The sequence below is a fragment of the Hyaena hyaena genome, unplaced genomic scaffold (assembly GCF_003009895.1).
Source record: "Hyaena hyaena isolate Hyena2069 unplaced genomic scaffold, ASM300989v1 scaffold_11, whole genome shotgun sequence".
NCBI classification, from domain to species: domain Eukaryota; kingdom Metazoa; phylum Chordata; class Mammalia; order Carnivora; family Hyaenidae; genus Hyaena; species Hyaena hyaena.
Genome location: NW_024080643.1, coordinates 7,693,663 through 7,716,282, shown reverse-complemented (window position 1 = coordinate 7,716,282; position 22,620 = coordinate 7,693,663). Strand labels below are relative to the sequence as shown.

General features: G+C 51.5%; 1 protein-coding gene across 1 annotated transcript in view; it reads right to left on the bottom strand.

Annotated features, from left to right (window-relative positions):
• The window catches only part of LATS2 (large tumor suppressor kinase 2), a 69,213-nt gene extending 49,338 nt beyond the window's left edge, over positions 1-19,875 (bottom strand). Inside the window, exons 1-2 of the mRNA XM_039255018.1 lie at positions 19,643-19,875; positions 6,574-7,136 (exon numbers count right to left, since the gene is read on the bottom strand). Coding sequence (XP_039110949.1) covers positions 6,574-6,915 — 342 coding nt within the window. The 5' untranslated portion in view covers positions 6,916-7,136; positions 19,643-19,875. The remainder of the gene's footprint in view (positions 1-6,573; positions 7,137-19,642) is intronic.
• Positions 19,876-22,620: the final 2,745 nt, after the last annotated feature.

Below are 22,620 nucleotides of genomic sequence, written 5' to 3'. Positions count from 1 at the left end.
TTCACTTATACAGCAGATGCTTTTGAGAGTTTGGGGTTTTAGGTACTAGAGAATGAGGACCAGAACAAAACCACTGTCTAACGGGGCTTAAATCTAAAGAGAGAAATGGACATTACATAAAACACACAACAAAACACTGAGTAACAAGCTCTGACAAACGCTATGAAGAGAAATTCCTGGGACGAGAGAGAATAAAACAGAGGGATCTGGGTTAGACTAGGGGGTCAGAAATTACTTTTCTGAATCTGTGGCAGCAGGACAAGCCTTCAAAGAGGAGTAGGCAGTGCCCAGGTGGAAGAGGGCCCGCGCTGGGAAGTGAGGAAGGCGGTAAGCCTACGGGGCCGCAGCACCAACTGAGGGGACGCCGGGGAGGGGGTGTGACCTGAGGCTGTGACCTGCAGCTCAGGAACTTCATCCCAAGTGCAGCGGAAAGGTTTCCAGATGGAAATGACAGGGTCTTTTCCATTTTAGAATGATTGCTCGGAGGGTTCTGTGCAGGGAACAGATGAGGAGAGGGTGGGAGGAACAGCAGTATCATCAGGCAAAGGTGCGGCCTGGCAGGAGGTGGCACTGGCACCGGCCAGGAAGTCTCTCGCACATGCAAGGCACACTCTGGCCGGGAACTGACCGGACTTGGCGATGGATAAGGAGAGTGAAAGGACATATATTATACACGTATACTTCTGTAAAGGAAAAAGGGGCATCATCCTGCAAATACTGTTTTTCCCACCTGGCACATCCCTCCTTTCCTTAATTTCCTTTTATAAGAAAAAAAATTTGGTCACTTTTATACCAAAATGTTCAGAGTGATCATAACCAAACCGACAGAATTACAAGCAATTTTTATTTTCTTTTTATACTTTTCTATATTTTGCAGACTTCCACAATGAACACATACTACTTTAATAACGGGGGGGGGGGGCTGTGTGGCATGGGGAGAAGGGGGGAGGGTATGTGTGCTTGTGTCTTGTCTTGTTAAATATCCTACTTTAATAAAGTATACAGTTTGTCTTTTGCAAGGCCAGATTTAATTTGAAAGGCAAAGGCAAAAAAAAAAAAAAAAAAAGAGGGGGAAAGCAAGGAACTGCTACACCCAAAAGCCATTGTGATACCGTTTCCTGCTACATTACTGGCATTCCTAAACTTAACTGTTTCTTTTTTCCTTCTCCTCTTAACGTTTCGGGGTAGTGCCGGGTGTTCGGACACACTGAGACGGGGTTCCCTTTCCAGAGGAAGGAGAAGGAAATGTGCGTGGTATGCAAGCTCCTTCTATCCTTCTTCATTAGCAAAACCCCGGAGTTACGGAGAAATCGTCCCGGGGCAGGCCTTGTCACCAGCCCTTCAGCGTTGGCACTTCTCTAGGGCAACATCCAGGGGGTTCCGGACGATGCCCGCCGTCCTCGGACAGGTCGGCGAGGGCTTCCGCGCGGCGCGCACCCGGAACCGCCCCGGCAGAGCCTTCCAGGGGCGCCCACGGCGCGTGCGCAGACTCGCCCCGCGCACGCGGCCGCGGCCTCCAGAGGCCAAGTGCACCGACGGCGCGACCGCCTGGCGGCACAAAGCGCCAAGCGCCCGGTGCCTCAGCGACGCGTAACTACGGAGGGCGGCACGGGAAGTTCACACGCAGCGGGAGAGCCACGCCCCTGCGGCGGGACTCCGGGCTGAACCTGACCAGGCGCCCGAACCCAGGCCGCGGCAGACGGGGTCCGGTGGCGCCGGCCAGCAGATCCGTGGGAGAAGCCCCCAGAAGCAGCGACGCAGAAGGTGCGAGCGGAGGAGGCCAGGCCGGGGAGCGGGGCGTCCCCGCGGAGGATGGGTGGGCCCGTGGCGGCGGGCAGGGGTCCTGGGGGCTGGAAGGGCTGAGCGAGGGCCCCGCCCGAGGAGCAAGAGGAGCGGCTGCCTCGCTGGACAGAAGGACACGGAGAGGACCAGGTCACAGGGCAGAGACTCCCACCGGGACGGGGCGCCCTCAGCAAACACAGAAAACGGCCAGCCACACACACACACGGCAAGTTAAAGACAGCGCTGCATGACCACGCTGAGGGGACACTCAAGTCCCTCCTCTCCAGGGAGTGGAATGAGCAGGTCTAACAACCCTCTCCGCAGACACAAGGTCAGTAGGAGCTGGGGGGCTGGGGCTGGGGCGGAGGAGAGCGCCAGTCACCTGCCCGGCCCTCCAAGCCAGGCTCCTGGGCATCCACCTGCTGTGCAAGTGCTCGGCGCGGTACTCGTCACAGGAGGGAGGGGCCAACGCCAGTGTCTGTCCTTCCTCTGTGACACCCCCTCCCCCGCCCCCCAGGTCTCACCCCTCTGCAGTGCTTCTCCTTTGGTAAAAGGCCGTGGGTCCAGGAAGAACTTCTACGACGGGTTGAGAAACATGATTTTTCTACACTTTTTAGCTTTGAGAACACAAAGAAATTCACTCCCCCTTTTCCTATTAACCAGATCACCTCAGATTTATTTGGTGCTGTGATCATTATTCTCTGGAAACTTCCCTCGAATATACATCCTGACCATGGGCTTTTTTCTTAGGCCAAATTTGGTATAATAAGTCAATTCCTTTGTCTATGTTTCTTCCTACCTTCATTCCAATAAAGCTTTAAGTCGCTGAAACATTCACAATCAAGTGAGGAAAAACTGGATTAAGTCAGGATTAGGAAATTTATGCTAACATAGAAATTCAGGAGTAGAGGAATGTAGATCTGACAGGTCAGAGCCCTAAAAGAGTCTTCAAAGCTGCCACGGACTTGGCAGGCCTCACAGTGGATCCACAAGGGTTCCTGAAGGTCCGGACGTGGGGTGGCCGCCAGAGAAAGAGTGCACGCTAAATGCCCAGAGAAGCAAAAAGTGTTTCCTGGTACTCGCTCTGAAAGCAAGTTCTCATCTAAGTCTTCCTCTAGCGGACATGAGCTGGTACTTCGTGGGGGCTGCTACTGAATGGGAACCTTGCCAACATAAGGCCCTGCCTTCCTTCTGTCCCATGGGCCCTGAGAAGCCTTGGGTGTGTGGAGCTGGCCCCGACCGACCCTTGCACCTGTTAACCCACCGCAATTCAGTGAGAGGACACACACCGTCTGCTTCTCAGAAGCAGACATGTTACACATATTACTGTCACTGCAAATTAAATTAGTGGTTTTTAAAAATTTTAAATTTAAAAAGGCATCAGGAGGGATGCCTGGATGGCTCAGACAGTTAAGTGTCCGACTCTTGATTTTGGCTCAGGTCATGATCCCACGGTCGTGGGATCAAGCCCTGTGTCAGCCTCTGAACTGACAGCGCAGAGCCTACTTGGGATCCTCTCTTTCCCTTTCTCTCTGCCCCTCCCTCCCCCCAAAAAAATAAACATTAAAAAGTAAATAAAGAAAAAACTAAAATCTGTCAGGGAGAAAAAGGGGGGAAACCTGATAATATCATCACTTGAAACCATTAAGAGTAAAATAAAAACCGAACCTAAATTTTATAAGATAAAGTAAATGCTAAATTTAAATTATTACCTCTGCCGATATGAAGAGTATCCAATGATACAAAATGTGACGCTCATAACCAAAAAACTTATCTTTCCAATTCCTTAAATCTAAATTTATTTGCTTGTTTTAGAGAGAGAGGGAAGGAGAGCACATGTGTGCAAGCAGGGGAGGGGCAGAGGGAGAGGGAGAGGGGCTCTCAATCCCAAGACCCTGGGATCATGACCTGAGCTACACAGGAGGCCGACGCTTAACCGACTGAGCCACCCCGGCACCCTTTAAATCTGTATTTAAAGGTGTGGCTCAGTCGGCTGAGCGTCCGACTCTTAATTTCAGCTCAGGTATATAATCCCAGGGCCCTGGGATCAAGTTCCTTGTCAACAGACTCTGCGCTGACCGTGGAGCCAGCTTGAGATTCCCTCCTTCTCCTCCCCCTCTCTCCCCCTGCTCGTCCCCCCCTCCCCTGTTTGTGCTCTCTAAAAAAAAAAAAGAAGAAGAAAAAAAGAACAGCTCCTTGCATAAGGAATATTAATCTATTGGGCTTTTTTGTATAGAAAATTTCATAAGACTTTAGTAATGTGTGTATGAAATATTTTAGATACTATCATTTGACATATACACTATATCATTTCACAGAAAATACTTAGTCTTTTTCTAGAATTTTCATTTGAAGATATTTTAATTAAAAACATGCCCCGGAGTGCCTGGCTGGCATGCGACTCTTGATCTTGGGATCATGAGTTTGAGCCCCACTTTGGGTGCAGACAGAACTTAGATTTAAAAAACAATTTTTCAAAATATATACCCAATACATGCTGGTTACGTGGGTGTAATTCACTGGGTAAAATTCACCCCACTGTGAATTCCCCACTTAGGAATCATGTACTTTTCTTATGTAAATTTTGTTTTAATAAAAAGCCTAAAAGAAAACACTCCCTTATAAACATTCAGGTAAATATTTCCAATAAGCCTCAGGTCAAATAAAATGGGAAAAAATGTGTGCACGTGCATACGCAATGGATAAAATGGTGCATATAAAACTGTGTCAGACGTCGGGAAAACATGGAATTTACTGCCATTCTGATTAATATTAGGGCTAAAAATGACACTTAAAATACAAGAGAACAAAACTGAACCTAAATTAAAAGACAATATCGTAGGAGACAAAAGAGAAAGAAGAAGCTGCAACACTAGGAACTCTCCGTACGTATTACACTGGATCTAATAATCTGCTCCATGGAAGACACAGAACTCTAGAGGTCCTGTTGATCCTTTCTGTTCACACTGTTCAGTTCCCGTAATGACTTTCTGACCAGAATCCTCTAAAAGCAAAATGCACCCTGTACACAGACCAAAATCAGTCCAGAGTGAAGGGTAAGGGTGAAGGCAGAACTGTTTTGCTTTATAAAGCAACACTATACACTAAAGTGACTGAATTATTTCAGGAGCATTAAATGTGGCAAATGGAATCTTTTCTGCTAGCAATTAACATAAATTAAATGTTGATGGGAACTTCATTGGTGTCACGATCCTTAACTTTACCGTATTTGTATTTTACTGTCTTGGATACAGCACCAGCTCCATTATTTCTTGCACTGTAATTATCACTAATGGATTTTGCCATAATGAGATCCCACCTGTATTTTGGATTATTTGCTTCACTTGTTTCTTTTTATCACAGCTAAAACACAACTGCGGAGAACACCCTGCTCTGATTACCTCCTTTGTTTGCAAGTGATTTATAGAAGATTTTAGGCTTTGCTGTTGGGTTTCCGAAGTCTCTGCAATCCTACTAGTATTTCCCCAGGACTGCTCCTTCCTACTTTCAAAACCATCAAGTTCTGTTTGTCAGGGGATAGCACTTGGCAGCGTGTTTAACTTCATATTTTCACAATGAGAAAGGTCATGCCTTTGCTGTCAGCTTCCACCGCTAAAACACTCTGCACCACATTATTCATGATCCTGTGCTTTATAAAAGCAACTCTCAACTCAACAATGCTTGCTTTACACAAGTTAATCCCAGTATATCCCAAAGTGTCAAGGAAGGGCCCTGCAAAATAGCACGATTAGTTTCACAAACATATCATCTGAGAAATGTAAATTCTCTAGTTAAATTCGATGGTAATCACCTACAACAAGAAGGTTGAGATTGCTTTTGGAAATAAAAGAGGGCATTGTTGGCCTTTTCCTGCGACCGTGAGGTCAGGAGTAGGTAATTAGGTTATTTCTAAGAAATACAAGTGCTCAAGCCATCCTGATATGCTTTGAGCATGAAATCTTACCAATTTTCCAAGGCCGCAAAAATACCTAGCTTATTTCCATTTTCATGCGACTGTGACTTTTAAGATGACAGATGGTAACAAAGCATTAGCTTTCAGACGTCCCTTCAGAAGGCGATTACATTTTTACCTGGTCGGACACTACTTCCATCCTGTGTGGTCCTGCCCCTCAACCTGGGGTTTAGCCCTATCCATCGCTACAGGACCATAAATGTACAGCTGTTAAGTTGTATGTTTATATGTTTATATGTGATCGGTAGCACCTCCATTACGGTGTCCCTCATTCTGAAGCGACCGAGAAGTCAGACCGCGTTGCCACCAGTTTGATGACTTCCTCAACATGGCGACGCCTCCTCTAACAGTCTATATATGATAAAAACGTGGGAGAAAGCAGAGTCTAAGAAGAGCCAGTTTGTGTTAATCAACCTTCCCCTTAACAGAGTAAAACATGCACAAACCAAAAACAAGTGAAGGGAAGCCAGTATCTTCCCCAGGACAGTTCAGAATAGGCCCAAATAAACCCCGAAGAAAGTATGAAAGCCCTTCGCAGCTTTAAAGGACAGAGCAGGGAACACACACGGTACAATTTCAGCAGAGTTCAGAAGCCTGACAAGGAAACGCGGTCAAGAGACCCTTCTGGAGAGAAGGTGGAACAGAATACAGCGGCGCGCTGTGAGGGCCCTGGATTCTGACCAGAAACACTTTTCTTGGTAACTAACTCGGAGCCTCAAGTGGCAACCACAGGATCCCTGGCTGTGGCAAGTGTGCTCGGATGGCTTACGCACCGTCACTGCCCTGCCCGGGGGGGGGGGGGGGGATGTCGCACCCACCTGGTCGCAGCCTGCGTTCACCAGTTCCTGCAGCATCTGCCGGTTGACTTCTGCGGCCGCGGAGGTGCCCGACTCATTAGCAAACGGCAATAGGGAGTATCTGATTTCTCGCAGAGCTTTCTGGTAAGGTCCAAACTTCGGGGTGGCTCTCAGCTGCTGCTGCTGCCGGGCCGCGTCCTTGCCCCCTGGCACTTTGGCGGCCAAGGAAGTGTCCTTGTTTGGTCCCACGGGCAGCCCCTGAGCGGAAGGCTTGGCTGGCTGCTTCAAGCCCTCTCGGATCTCTTGCAGTCGCTGGCGGCTATTTCCAGAATAAGTCGTGGCAGGAAAAGTCTTTGGCCTCATTGTTAGTCCAGTTTCCTTTTACCATAAATACAATCTTCTTAAAGTGTTTTATTATTAAAAAAAAAAGAATAAAGAATAAAAACTGTCAACAGTATCAGTTAGTTGTAAACATACTTTCAAAACAATTTCCTTTTGAAAGTCTTCTTTCCTTCAATTTCTGTAGTTCCCGTGGAGAACCTAAAATTTTCCAGAGGCTTCATTTTGAAGATCAACGTCACCATCTGAAAAAGAAAAGGGAGAGAACACATTCATTTATGGTTTTCACGTACCGCTAACGATACTTTTCAGAAATGGACAATTCTCTTGAAAATATTCCACTTGGAAGGATTAAGAAAGAACACATCACAGCTCAGAAATGATAAAAATACCTCTGAGCTCTCGTCGGCGCACATGACATCTAGGGCTGTCCCAAGATGTTTCCTGTAACGTGTAATCTGTAATAAAGTAAATCTCCTGAAGCTCATTAGAAATATTCACCTCAGAGTAAGAACGGTCTTAACCACGCATAGTTCATTTAAAACACTTCAATATAATATAATATAATAAGTGAAAGTATAATTTCACTTTGAAATTCACAGCTTTAGTATTTAGGGTTAAACCTTCCACGCGAGGTCTTAGATTTCAGGCTTGTTTCTAATACCCACTCACTTCGTACGTAGCCCACCCCTTGGTCGCTTATCTCTGTGGTTTTACTGACTGTCCCCCCACCTGAACTGTGCCTTCCATGCCTTCTAGCCCTCCCAGACTTCCTGGAAGACACCACAAGCTTGTCACGTTCGAAGTGCCATATATTGCAAACGAAAGAAATTCTAACACAATGACTTACGAGACTTTGAAGGTAACAACTCCCTGGGTTTTTTTTTCTTTTTTTTTTATAAAGTGGTCAACTTCTCATCAGCATTTTGGCCTAAATGCCAAAATGAAAATATCTTTCTTGGAGAAACTGCTACTTCCAGGGAAGGGGATGTGGGTGATGCACTAGGACCGTACTAGCAGGTGGCCGAGTCACGAAGGTCACCGTACAGATTGCCCTGTACGCTTCAACATGGAAACGGCCTCTACGTGTGGAACTAGGTATCACAAAGCCATTTTCCGGGGTGAAGTGCACTTACCCCAGGCCTAATTCACTGAACCTTCTTGTCGCATTCAGAGAACAAGACAGCGAACCCGGGTCCCACCCTTAGCAGCCAGCTCTACTGGAAGCGGGATCTACTGCACGTCACCTGCGTCACCTGCCGGCTGGGGGACCCCGGACAAGTCTTTTCACTCTCTCCTCCCCACCCCGCGTATGAAACAGAGCGCGCAGCTGGGTAAGAGGGCGGGGGACAGCGCTAGGGGACAGCGTGTATGTGTCTGGCTCCGTGGCACTCGTGACAGGCTAAGCCTTCGGTAGGCGGTGCCGTGGACTGCTCGTGGTGGTACGGCTTACGTCATTATGACCCGAGCACAGGTGCCCACGGTGGCAAGAGCGAGGGCCTGCCCAGCCGCTGGGCCCTCTCCCTTTTCCTTCCTTTCTGCCCTCACTCGTTCCGCTCCTTTTCCCGTAGGACCGGATGAGCCAACGGTAAAGGCATTTTGCATTTTAAACGGCAGAGAAACACGCTCAGAAAAGAGCACCCTTTAAAGGGGAAGGGGCAGAGGGATCTGAAGGTTTTGTTCAGCGAGGAACTGTAGAACTGTGGAGTAGAAATCTGCCTCCCAGACGCCTTCCCGCAGAAGGCAGCTCAGAGCTAATATTTATCCCGCATCTGCTCTGCGCCGGCCCCACGCGGTCCATGTGAATTTCCTTATGTAGATCTATTCACAGCCACACACGACCGTAAACCTGAAGAAATGACATTAAAATGACTATTCTCTTCTTACAGCTGGGAAAATGGAAGGTCTTAAACGGTTCTATCACTTTCTCAATGAAACTGAGGGAAGAGTCTGTTTAGAAAGAAACCAGACTAAATACATTTTCCAACATGAAATTCATATTTCAATACACAACATGTAACGCAGTCAAGTCCCTGAAATGACTGTTTTAAGACTATGCAGACAGTGAACAATTAGTCCCAAGAACTGTCGAGATGCCCCTGGGCCTGGAGCAGCGAGCTGGCCGGGGGCCAGAACCCCAGAGCTCTGCTTAATTGGTGTAAAATGGGGCATATTGCAACCACATCTTTTCAGTGACTTCGTGGTCTGAGCATCTGTTTTGAAATACCTAACCTTCTGAAACCGTGAGTTCCCGTTCCAGCAAAAACAGAGAGATACTCAGGGAGCTGCCAAGCACGTACGGAGGAGCCCAGTGACGCGGCGTGTCTGCAAACAGGCAGGAGCCGTGGCCCTTTTCCTGTGGGAATCCACACAAAGCCCTTTGTTTCCAATCTTTAGGGTCTTTTTGCCCTTTCTTTGAAAAGGAAAATACAGAGGACATAAAACATACTAGCTTCTCACAGTAAATAATCAGGGAGGGTTTCTTCGCACTCAAAATGTATTCAACCTTCCTCTACCATCTACTCGTCTATGCCCCATCCACCCGCTGACCGCCTGGCAAACACTCGTCGAAAGCGTGCTAAGTGTCAGGCACCGTTAGGACAAACGAGAACAAAACTCCGCCTTCGGCAAGGCGAGGGCGAGGCGGCCCAACAGCTTCAGACAAGAGACGCCCCAAAGGGGAAAACAGAGGGCATCTAAGAACCGGGCGAACAAAGGAGAAAGCCAGGGGAAGCTCGGAGGTAGAGAAAACTGGACGTGAGGGCCGGGGAACTCCGGCCGGAGGGAACAGCACCTGCAAAGGAGCGGACCGGAAGTCTGCAGGCCCCACCCCTCACCCCGTCTCTGTGGTGAAGGCTTCTTCCGGGAGGAGGCGGGAGGCCTGGGGGTGCGCCGGGCCGCACGTGAAGGCGCTTCACGACTCGGTCTTTGTCTGCGCTCCTGGGGGGGGGGGGGGGGCAGGCCGCGCCTGGGCCAGGCGTCGGGCCCAAAGCAGCCACCAGCAGGTGCGGCATTCACCTGTCTAGTGAGCGCGGCAGCACCCGGCGCGGGGAAGGGCGGGCCCAGGGCGCTGAGGACGCGGGTGCCGCCCGCAGCAGCGGCGGGAGCGGAGGCGGCCGGGCGGAGGCGGCCCTTACAGCTCTCTCCGGAATGAACTCTGGAAATGGAGAGCTGGGGCTCCGGGGCGCAGTCGGCTAAGCATCCAGCTCTTGATTCCAGGTCATGACCTCGTGGTTTGTGGGACTGAGCCCCCTGTCAGGCTCTGTGCTGACACTGTAGGGCCTGCTTGAGATCCTCTCTCCCACCCCACCCCCCGCCTCCCCCCACTCTCTCTCTCTCTCTCAAAATAATAAACTGAAAAAAATACAAATGGAAAGCTGCTGCGAACTGGGGAAGAGATGAGGCTCTGGGGGCGGGGGTAAAGTCTAACACGCTTCTCAAGGCGAACAAATCACAGGGATCAATGAATGTCCGCAGAGAACGCGCCCTGAGAAACCGCCTCTAGATCACGGAGCGGGGTGGTTACGACTCCAGAAGCCCCAGCCCCCCAGGGACCACGCTTGTTGGGGGGGGGGCCCACCGTCCCCGCCTCCACCGCCAGGATCGGCCTGAAGTCCATGCCCACGGCACGACACGGTCTGTCCTCTGGGGCCCGGCTTACTCGGGGCCACACCGTGCGGTTACCCGCACACACGGTGGCAGCCGGGGTGCCCAGTGCCCTCCCCGCTGCGTCTCCACCCGCGGCCGCCGCCGTCTGTCTGTCGTGCCACCAAAGGACCCGCGTCCTTCCCGGTCTGGAGCGGCTGCGGACCTGCTGCCCCACGCGGCCCCCAGCCCAGAGCTGGCGTCGAGGGCTCAGGGGTCGCTGCAGGACACGGCCTCCACCGCCGTGCCCAAACTCCGTGCAGTTACCGGCGGGGCCTTGGTGGTTCTGCGGCACCTTTGCGGGCCTATAAAAAGACACCCTTTTGTCAAGTAAAGTGCTCGCTACTGTATTATTGTACATGAGCAACTCCTGCCCCGGAGCTTCCCTGGGCCACTGTTAGGCATACCGATGCCACGTCCCGTGTCACGGCCTAGCACACACCCCAGGGGGCAGGTGGTGGGGTCAGGTAAAGCCACAGGAGGGTGGGAACTGGACTTCGAGGCTGGTGATGGAGGAGACGCCTAACCACACGTACTCTCCAGAACAGGTCACGCAGGCCACGTGTCTCTATGTGGGGCCGCGACGCTCTGCTGCGGCTCCGTGTTCCGTGGTGGCCCAGAGTCTCCGCGCAGGCTGCATAGGCCCTCAGAGGAGTGAGCATTTCTGGGATGTGAGGCGTGTAAGGCCCAGAACAGTTCACAACGTGAACACACATACAAGGGGGCCTATTACTGGGTCTTGGGGAGGCAGGAAACAATGACAGCCTCTGACTTTACGGAGCTCAGAGTTTTAGATGGGAGACAGACGGGGAATTAGTTACTTACATAATGTGCCAATAAAAGTCTGCCCGAGGAATTATGGGGATCCGAAACAGAGTGGCAGCCGGGGCACAGAGAGAGGTGCGTGGACGCACAGCATCGAAGCACTAGAACCTGTGAGGGCCCGATGTGCCCTACGGGGCTGGTTGGAGAGGAGGCCGGGCTTTCAGTCTGGAAAGCAGGGCTGGTGGCACGACGGGTCTCTGAGCCACGACGCCCCGTGGACAGCGCGCACCGCCGGGAAAGCTGCCTTGGCGGGGCTGCCGGAGGGCAGCTCGTGGGAGGTGAGGACACGTCTGTGGAGGCTGGTTCAGAAGACCGCCACTCGCCATTCGGGGCAAAGGAAAAAGCAGCTGGAGGTGAGCAGCCCAGCTTCCGCCCCCAGCCCTGGCACCGAGCTCCGTGTGATCTGGGCAGGCCCTTCCCCACTCGGAGCCCCAATTTCCTGCCAGGTAACAAGCCTTCCTCTGTCTCCCTGCCAGGGCCGCTTAACATCGCAGGTGAAACGCATGTGAGATCACTCTGGTCTGTGAGGCACAACACACTGGCCGATTATTAGAACTGCTAGTAAGTCCAGGACTCAGATTCAGTAAAAAAAAAAAAAAAAAAAAAAAAAAGGCTTCAATCACGTCAAGAAACATGCCCAGGGCAAGCTTCAGGGGGGCTTAGTGGAAAAGGTACCAAACTGATGTAGAAACATACGTACTTCCCGCTCACTCCAAGTGACTCCTCTTTAAGTATTCGATACCCACGCTGAAGAGGTTAAAGTATCTTCCCTTTTAAAGAAAAAAGAAGCACAGAGAGAAAACCTTAAGTCATTTGACTTAATGTTTAAAACACGTGCCGCCAGCCAGGCCCAGGATGTTCGGTTCTGAGCAGAACTTGGCCTTCAAGGAGCTGACCGCTTCCCAACCGCCAGCATCGGGCTCAATCTGCGTGACTCTGGGCAAGTCAAAAGCAATAAATTCTTCCCTGGAACTCTCTGCTAGGGACAAATACCATTCCCGGCCTGACTCACTTCTGCCTCCTAGAATTCTCAGCCTAAAAACCCCTCCGCAGAAGGACCTTCCTGCCCAGCCAATCTCAGCGCTCCTGCTGTGCACTCACAGCCAACCCCCCCTCCCCCCGGCACTGTCATAGCCTAGGATGCAGACCCCTCCTGCATCACCTCCAGGGCAGGCTCCGTGGGGTGGGGGCACCCGCCACAGTGCTGTGCGGTGCCAGGACGTGGCCCAGACGGACGGTCCCTGGGTAAAGCTCACACGTAAGGAAGATAAAAGCCGCATAACTACAGTCCGTCAGCCTGCCAAACACAGGAGTGAAACTCCGACACGGGCCACAATATGAATGGACCTTGAAAACGTTACGCTAAGTGTAATTAATAAGCCAGACACGAGAGCACAAATACTGCGGGGTCCTGCTTACAGGAGGCCTGAGAGACCAAGCAGAAATGCAGATGACCAGGGCCACGGGGACTAGTGTTTCGTGGATACGGAGATTCTGCACAGATGATGAAAAAGCTCTCGGTACACACTGAGGGGACGATTCCACGAACGATGTGCATGTACTTACCGCAGCTGAATTATGCACTCGTGAGTGGTTAAACCCATAAACATTATGTAAACTTCACCTTCATAGAAAATGGGGAAAAAATCATCTATTCATGTTTAGCTAACTAGCGTTTGAATAATGGTTCCCTTTCTAAACACGGCTACACATGCAGACACGGGAGCTCGGCTCGGGGTGCAGACAGTCGGGCAAAGTCCCCTCCGGGAGCGAAGTCACACGTGCCCGCCCAAGCCCGCCGTCGCCCCCACGGCCAGGACGCGGAGACACACGACCAGAACAGCCTCCGCAGAGCCGTGCTCCTCAGATACTGGGGAGTTGTTTTCTTTTGAATTTTTTAAAAATGTTTATTTATTTGAGCGAGAGACAGAGAAAGACAGAGCATGAGCGGGGGAGGGGCAGAGAGAGAGGGAGACACAGAATCTGAAGCAGGCTCCAGGCCCTGAGCTGTCAGCACAGAGCCCGACGTGGGGCTCAAACCCCGATGACCTGAGCCAAAGTTGGACACTCAACTGACTGAGCCCCCCAGGCGCCCCAGTAGTTGGGAATTTTAAGGCTTGTGTGTCCCACTGCAAGAGAGCCGACCAGCACAGTGAGAGCGCGTCTCTGTGTTGCTGTCTGTATTTATTCACGAGCCAAGAAATGCCACGTGGATGAGCCTCACACCGAACCTGTCAGAGCTCTTGGTTTCTTTTCCTTTTGTTTGCCCCCTACATTATATTATGACAATTTTCAAAATACAGAGAAGTTGAAAGAATGATTGGGTAGCACCCCACAAACCCGCCCCGGCCCTGGGGCAGGAGGAGGTCCACACGTCCTCTCCCCAGGTTCCTTCCACCCCCCACCACAGTCACGGCCAGCGCTGGCCCTGCGACCATCATGGGCCCTGTCCTGTCTCTGCAAGCCAGTATGTAAAACAGCACCTCTGGGTAACCGGTGTTCCTGCCTGAACAATCTGGAAAGCATGAAACTTTCCTTCAGTCTCGCACAGAACGAAAGTATTTTCTCAGCCTGAGACCTTGAATTTTAGGTGTTAGTTTGAAGACAGTTGATTTCATGGCCAAATCATGAACTTGTGAGAGAATTTTTCATGAGAATACTCACGAAACTGAGATTGCAGCTGGAAGTTAGCCCCTCTGACACACCCCCATATCGTTTTAATAAGCTCTTTTCATCAAGAATTTCCTAACAATGGGGGCGCCTGGGTGGCTTAGTCGGTTAAGCGTCCGACTTTCGCTTAGGTCATGATCTCGCGGTTCGTGGGTTCGAGCCCCGCGTCGGGCTCTGTGCTGACTGCCAGCTCAGAGCCTGGAGCCTGTTTCAGTCTGTGTCTCCCTCTCTCTGACCATCCCCTGCTCACACTGTCTCTCTCTCTCTCTCCTAGAAATAAATAAAAATATTTAAAAAAAAAAAAAAAAAAGAATTTCCTAACAATGACCCTAAGGCCTCGCGGCTGTGGGTTTTAAAATGCCAAGCAAAGTAAATCTAGTTTCAGAAATGTGTTTGGGATCATCAGCCGATTTAAATATACTTTAAAAGAAACTATAAGACGCCAGAATTTTAAAACTGTAACACAACTCACTAAACAAAAACACCTCATTTTCACACCCGGAGCTGAGACGGCTACTTCAGTACAGGTGGTCATGGAAAAACGTTAAGCGCAATATTCAAAGCATCTATTAATTTGGTGCTATCAAACCCAATTCCAGTCCTGGACAGCGCTATCCGACGTTCATGAGCTTTTATTCTGACTTTGTGCTTCATGAACCCACACTGGTTGCTTACCACACATCAAGGACCAACCACAGAACCAACCAAACCCATGTCTCTCGGAACCCACGCTAATGATAAACATTGACATTTTTTTTTTCAAAAACGGTATTTCTTGGGCCTAAAATTCCAGTTATTATTGAAATCATATCCTTCCTATAATTACCTAGCAAAGCTGAAACTCAATCAGGCAGCCAGGCCAGGCCTCCGGCCAGATGCCGAATGTCAGAATCACAAACCACCAGGCTGACGGACCTCTCCGTTCTGTCGAGGCCAGGAAACCGCACACAGGGGCTGCCCCTCATCCTGAGGGTCTTGAAGGAAGTCAATGATTACCTTCCTCTGGGGAGCCAGGAAAACTCCCCCAAAAACGGTGCAACCGCAAGGTTGCAGTGGGTTTAGAAGTGCCGTGTGTGTGCCCAAAGCTTTGCTGGGTGTTATGAGGTCTCACCCAGGGAGAGCAAGGTCCCACCTCTAAATAAGCCATAGCATCACACTCTCTATGGTTCTGAGCCCGATTTCTGTAGGATACACGTGCTTACGAACAAAGGCATAAAACAAATGGAACCACAGAAGTCTGTACTCAAGATCAGCACACGGAGGGATCAGGCTGTCGGTAGATGTATCATCCATTATTTGCAGCACTCCTAACCGCAAGTAACTGTACAGGACGGGGCTCATCTTCAATTCTGTACGCGAGCAAGGGTTTTCCATCTTTGAGGAAGCCCTGCGTCCTGCCCCTCCAAATTTCGGACATGCACCAGCTAGGGAGTCAGGATGGCCATCCCATTTGAGAGCCCCCACTGTGGACAGAGGTAATACTGTGACGGTGCAAAGAATCCCAGTCCATGCGCCTATTTGGGGAAAGTCTATTAGAGAAAGGATCGGTTCACCAACACTGGAAAGGCTAAAGGGCCATGATGTGATGAAGGAAGTGTGAAGCTTTTCTTAGAGTCTGGAACTTCCTGTGAAAAGTCTCAAACGCACAAGAGAAAGATGAACAGGCAGATAATGTTGGGGAGGGGCAGTACTGTCTGGGTACATCTAGTGAGAACACAGGAGTGAGGCTCCTGAGGTAGGATGGTGTTAATTAGTAATGGAGCCTGCTGGTCCTTAGCATTCCTCATCAGGAAAACTGCCGGGAGGCAGGGAGGCCAATACTCCAGAGGCCCGCTCCATTCAAAAGCCAACTCACAGTGGCGCCCGGGTGGCTCAGTCAATTAAGCATCTGACTTCGGCTCAGGTCATGATCTCACCACTCCGTGGGTTCGAGCCCTGCGACAGCTCAGAGCCTGGAGCCTGCTTGAGATTCTGTGTCTCCCTCTCTCTCTGCCCTTCCCCCACTCGCACTCTATCTCTCTCTCTCAAAAATGAATAAACGTTTAAAAAAATTTTTAAAGAAAGCCAACTTACATTCATAAAGATCTTTGCCATCCTTGCTAATTTAGAGGCTGCAGAATCTACCCTATGCCACAATATAACAACAGTTTGCTGACAATAAATTTAAACCACTGCTACAAAACACATGATTTTTCACTTGTCCTCCAGAAAAATCCCTATGAATGTCAAATATTAGCACATGAACAAGTATTTAATTAACTTAAAAAACGACTTGTCACCATCCGGGTAAGCAACATGAAGTTTTGTTTTCATGTTGTGAATGGCAAACATTAAGCAATGTTAAGTTTCTGCCCTAATTTTAGTATTACCCACATAATCTTTCTTTCCAATGTTAACTTCTTTGAATAATACTTCCAAAATGAAACAACAAATCGAGTAACATTTGCCTTAAAAAATTACGGAGAGAACAGCTAACACTTAGTGAAACTGGTGGTCCAAGCAGGGCTATCTACCGTCAAATACCAGGAGACCTTCTTTTTTTTTTTTATGTTTATTTATTTTTGAGAGAGTGCATGAGCAAAGGAGGAGCAGAGAGAGAGGGAGACACAGACTCCGAAACAGGCTCCAGGCTCTGAGCTGTCAGCACAGAGCCTGACGCAGGGCTCGAACCCACGAACCGTGAGACCATGACCTGAGCCGAAGTCGGATGCTTAACCGACTGAGCCGCGCAGGCGCCCCACCAGGAGCCCTTGAGAGGTGCTCTGTGGGATAGAGCCTGCTGCATAGGGCATCACCCTTCCAACGTACAGCAGTGGTGCCTGGACTTGTGCCACGGAGCCCAGAAATGTCCAGAGGAATTACTAAGCACTCGGTTTTGTTTTTGTTTTTTTTAAGTAAGGAGATTCAGAGAATTTTTTGAGCTGGAAGTCAGTCACTTCGGCATTATCAAGCCCAACCCCTTCATTCTGCTGATGATATTTTCCTCCTGTTTGAGCAGATTTACAATCAAGACAAATTAAATGCACTGAGTTTTCTTCTGTATTTCTTCAAGCCATTTTTTAGAAGTCAGTAAGGAATACTGTTTAGAAGTCTTACATTATCACCATGAAATAAAATACAAAAACAGCTTTTTAGGGGCACCTATGTGGCTCAGTCGGTTAAGCGTCAGACTTCGGCTCAGGTCATGATCTCACGGTTCGGTTTGTGGGTTTGAGCCCCGCATCGGCTCTGTGCTGACAGCTCAGAGCCTGGAGCCTGTTTCAGATTCTGTGTCTCCCTCTCTCTCTGACCCTCCCCTGTTCACGCTGTCTCTCTCTCTCTCTCAGAAATAAGTAAAAACATTAAAAAGTTTTTTTTAGAAAAACAGCTTTTCAAAAACTGTGCTGGTCTGATTTTTCCAAAACAAAGCAGAACCCCTCCAACCCCCCCATCCCCAGAAGCTTTCCAAATCCTTCCCTGTACTTATGGTGAATTTATCAGCTTCAACCCCCCCCCCCCCAAAACAGTGGGATTTAGGAGCCTAGGGCTGGCTATTTACAACACAGCATTTAAAATAACAAGTCATCTTATTGTAAAAACATTCCCCTCCCACCAAAGGAAAGTCCCTCCCATCAACCCTGTGATTTGCTAAGGAAAGAAATATGTACAGTTCCAATTTACACTTAGGTCAAAACTATTTCCAACCAGATGCAGAGGCTGGTAGAATCCTTTCCAATTCTAAAATTCCATGACTCTAGTAATTCACCTTAATAATTCTGCATGATGTCTTCTGCAGATACTATTTTCAATTGCTTGACATTTGGAGATTTATTAAATGTTCAGCAATTTTAATTTCAAAAGAATGCTGGTGCATTCATTAAACAGTGTTCTATATGCCTGGATAATGAGACCAAATTTTATGAGATGCTGAATAACGTCGTGTCTTGTTAATTGTAATTTAAAACAGACTTTCTTAAACAGTCTCTGCATTCTTATTTTCTAGGATTGTTGTTACTACCTTAGTACAACAGCTGCTAAAGAAAAAAAAGAGACTTTGAAAGATACAAAGTCTCTTAGTCCTTGGTTTAGCCCTCAAAAGTGGTGATCCGTCATGGAGAGATTCACGCTGAGATTCAACTGAATATATGGAGCAAGACTCCCTTAGCACAAACTTCCTAACAGTAAGCCACGAGTTGCTTTCTCCATTATTAAAGGAAGGCCCCCCATCTACTAACTTTAAGTTTAAACCAAACACACGACAACACAACACACGTCCTGGGACTTTCCATTCAAATTTCGGTATAGTTAAGTTTCTTTGTAATATGGGGCCAAACAGTCCTGTAAAAATGCATTTGCCGAATACTTTGGGAAGAGAGTTCTTCGGCCGCTGAAGTTTTATCTGCCAGACTTACAGCCTCTGGCTTCGCAGCGGCACTCAACAATTGTTAAAAGTCTAGATGACTTACGAGCACGCTCACTGACACCCTACACACGCGCGAACATGTCAAAGTTGTCGCTTAACATTTCGCCCTAACAACGCCGCACGTGAAGCGTCCCTTCCCGGTCACGCTCGCAAGGGAAAAACAGCCACTTCCCATCGGAAGGGCTCAGCCCCGCACCCCCGCCGTCAGGTGAGTCTCACCCCCTCCGCGGGCCGCCCTCCCCCGCCCCTGGGGCACCGGGGACGCGGCCGCGACGCGCGCCAGGTCGGCTCCCGGCTGCCGTCCCGCCCGGCCCGCGCCGCGCTGCCCCCGGGGGAGCCGCCCCTCCCCGGGCGGCGAGGGCAGCCCCGCAGGGCGCGCCCGGGGTCCGCGGGGCGCCCGCTGCACGTGCGGTTGCATCAGAAAGCCGGCTGAGCCCGGGCGCAGCACAGGCGTGTTACGCAACGGCCGCCGCGCTCTCGGCCGCGACAGCGCCCCCGAAGCCCGGGCTGCGACCCGCGAGGGCCGGGAGGGGCAGCCGGCGAGGTGGCGGCGAGCGCCGGCCGGGCGGCGCCGGGGGGCGGGTGGGGGGCGGGGGACGGGCGCACGGCCCGCGAGGCCACGGCGCCGAGGCCTGTGCGGGGACGGACGGCGCGGCCCGCGTAGACGGCGGTGCGGCGGCCGCGGGATCCCGGCGCTGTCGGGCCGCGCGCCCGGCCCGGCCCGGCCTCGGCGGGGAAAAGCCCGGCTCCGCCGGCCCGTGGAGGCGGGGCGCCCGCGGCGCGGACAGCCCCCTCGGGCCGCCCCGCTCGCCGCCCCCGGCCAGGCCGCCGCTGCCCCGCCGGGGAGCCCGGCCGCCGCCGCCCGGCGCACAACAAAGCGGCGCAGCCCCGCCGGCCGGGCGCTCGCTCCCAACTTCCCGGCCCCGCGGACGCCGGACGGCCCGCGACGACGCGCCGCCAGCGGAGGCGGCTCCGGGCGGGGGCCGTGGGGGCAGGGCGCCGCGCTCCGCTCGGGACAAACTTCCTCGGCCGCCCGGCTCCCCGCCCCCGCCGCCCCGCCGAGTCGGGCGCCCCTCCCGGAGCCGCGGCCCGCAGCCGCCCGAGGGCGGGCGCGGGGAGCCCCCGGGCCCCGCGGGCGCGCGGAAACTTCCAGCCGCCCCGCCGCCGCCGCCGCCCCTAGCCGCGCGCCCCCCGCCCCTGCCCCTTCACCTCCTGGGGCGCGGTCTACACCCTCCGGGGCGTCCTCGCCCGTGGCTCCGGGGCCTCGCGCGCCGCGGGACCGGGCGCCGGTGGCTGGAGCTGCCGTTGGCCCCGCGGGGACGGGGGAGCCCCGGGCGGCCGCGGCGCGGGCGGCGGCTGCTCCATCTTCCCGGGGCGCTCACGCCGAGGTTCCAGCGCGCAGACCCAAGTGGGACATTCGCTACATTGTTGGCATTCCACGGGCGTCACGTGACCCCGCCTCCCGCGTCACTCTCGGCCGCATACCAGCCCGGGCGGGGCGCCCGCGGCCCTGGCTGCTCGGCGGCCGGCCCGCTGCGCCGCGCTCCGCCCCGCCGCCGCTTCCTGCCTCCGGGTCGCGGCCGCCCGGCCCCGCCGCCGCCACCTGCCCGCGGCCTCCCCGCCGGCGCTGGCGGCCCTTCCCGCCCCTCCGGCCCCCGCCCCGCGCCTCCGACTGCGCCGTGCCGCCGCCGGGGGCTGCGGTCGAAGCCGCTGTAGGGCACCCCCCAGCCGTGGGGAAGAGGGCGAGTCCACAGGCCCGAAGAGCCCCGAGTGCCCGCGTAGATGCGGGCTGCGGGGAGGGAGGGCCGAAGGGGACAGACGGCCGCGTGTCCGCAGCTAAAGGACGTTCCAGTGTACCTCCAACGTCCGTCAGTTTTAATTCGGTGAACCCCGGGGCTGCGGCGGTTTGGGGAGAAGTGTTTCAGGACGTGCAGGACCGGAGGGTCTTGAGGCCGGCGAGCGCCCTGCAGCGCGGCCCCTCCGCCGCTCCCGTCTGTGCGCTCCGGGCGCGGCGCCGGGTCCCGCGCGGGGCCTGGGCCAGGTGTGAGCGCGGCCTGCGGCGCGGGGTGGCCGGGACCCGCTCGTGTCGCTGAAAAAGCGAATCCACGGGGCGCCTGGGGGGCTCAGTCGGTTAAGCGTCCGACTTTCGCTCGGGTCATGATCTCGCGGTTCGTGGGTTCGAGCCCCGCGTCGGGCTCTGTGCTGACTGCCAGCTCGGAGCCTGGAGCCTGTTTCAGTCTGTGACTCCCTCTCTCTCTGACCCTCCCCTGCTCACGCTGTCTCTCTCTCTCTCTCCTAGAAATAAATTTTTAAAAAAATATTTTAAAAAAAGCGAATCCAGTTTCCTTTTTGATTAACAAACCCCCGCGAGTTTTAAAATTTTAATCTGAAAAGAAACAAGTCATGAGGGTCATTATCTCTGGCACGTTAACGACCTCACCCGTCCCTGGCCTGTCATCTTGCCCCCTTCCTCTCCTGCTGCCCGCCAGGCTTCCAGCCGCGCCTCTGCCTTCGCCCTGCGGGAATCTTCCCAGGTAGCGCTCCCGTGTTCTCTCCTCTTGGAGCTCTGGTTCTTAAACCATTATTGTGCACTTCGACTTCAATTTTATTTTCCGATCTTATCCCACATTCGACCCAGGCATCTTGTGCGCTGAAGTCCCCAGCGGATAACCTGTAATTGCGTCCCTGTCGCGCTCACCTGTGCACCTCTCGGAACACCGACCTGACTTTCTCCTCCCCGCCCCGGCCGGCTGGGCTGGCTGCCAGGCTTCTTTGTGTGTGTTTAAAGGTCCCGCCCTTGCTGCCTTCAAAGATGTAAACATAACTAAATAAAACCTGTTTTTGGTCAAAGCAGTATTGTAAATAAAAGGAATTCAATGGACTTCAAAATTATGTGTAAAAACCCTTATAAAATTTTGTAATTACGATTGAGCATCACAGCGTTGTTTGCAATAGTGAAAACTCAAGAACATAAAATACCCAGCAATAGGGAATAGCAGGAAAATAAATGGTAGACATTCACGTGACAACATAGCCGCGTGAATGAACTAGCTGTATACTTTTCGAAGGATAAGTGAAAGAATTCGAATTGGAGAGCCGAAAAAAGTAAGCCGCTCCGATACCATATTCATAAATAAATAAAATGGCACGGAACCTATACGAATCACATGCTTCTGTGAGTATAGACGTGGAGACTGCAAGAAGATGCACCAAGTTCATGACCGCCGTTGCCTACTTGGAGGGAAACCAGACTGAGGAGAGAAAAATGACGACTTCAACTTCACCTCCAATGCGTTTCTTCTTTTCTTTAAAAAAGTGTTGCAAAGCTGTCAAAATCTTAAAATGCGTTGGTTCTCGGCAATTAGGTGCAGTCCTGTGTGCTGCGTTATTCTTTGTGCCTTTCTTCAAAAAAATCTTTTAAAATTTTTCAAATATCCATGGGAAACAAATTGGAAACAAGTAAGTTTCTAAATGGAAGCTTGCTTGGGGGGATTGACACACCTATGCAGGGGAATATTGTGATTCATGGTCGTGTTTATTGTTATTCTGGATATGTGTTTATTGATATGGAGTCATTCATTCCTTTGGGTTTTTTGTTTTGTTATTTTTTGAGTGCTGCTATGAGTCATAGGCTAAAGTAGGCACTGGGGACTCCATGGAGAGCAAAACCACATTGATTATCCCCTGCTGGGGCTGGCAGTCTGGGAGTGACATAATAGAGTACACCATCCAATTTCGTAAAACACTATCAGTACATATATTTATATTTTTACAGGCTATATACAAAAATATATATTATATAACGTGTCATGTAAAAAAATTTTTCAATACACACATATACATGTCTTTCTTTTTAAGTCCAGAAAAATATGCAGCCAAATGTTAAAATTGTAGTTTCTGGATGTAGTGAATCTGGGTGATTTTTGTTTTGTTTATTTTATTATTTTTTACGTCCTTGATTTTTCTTCTTTTTTTTAATTTCCCTTAAATTAGAAAATTTTTTAAGTTTTTATTTTTGAGGCAGAGACAGACAGACAGAACATGAGCAGGGGAGGGGCAGAGAGAGGGAGACACAGAATCCGAAGCAGGCTCCAGGCTCTGAGCTGTCAGCACAGAGCCTGATGGCCGGGCTCAGACTTATGAACCATGAGATCATGACCTGAGCCAAAGTTGGACACTTAACCAAC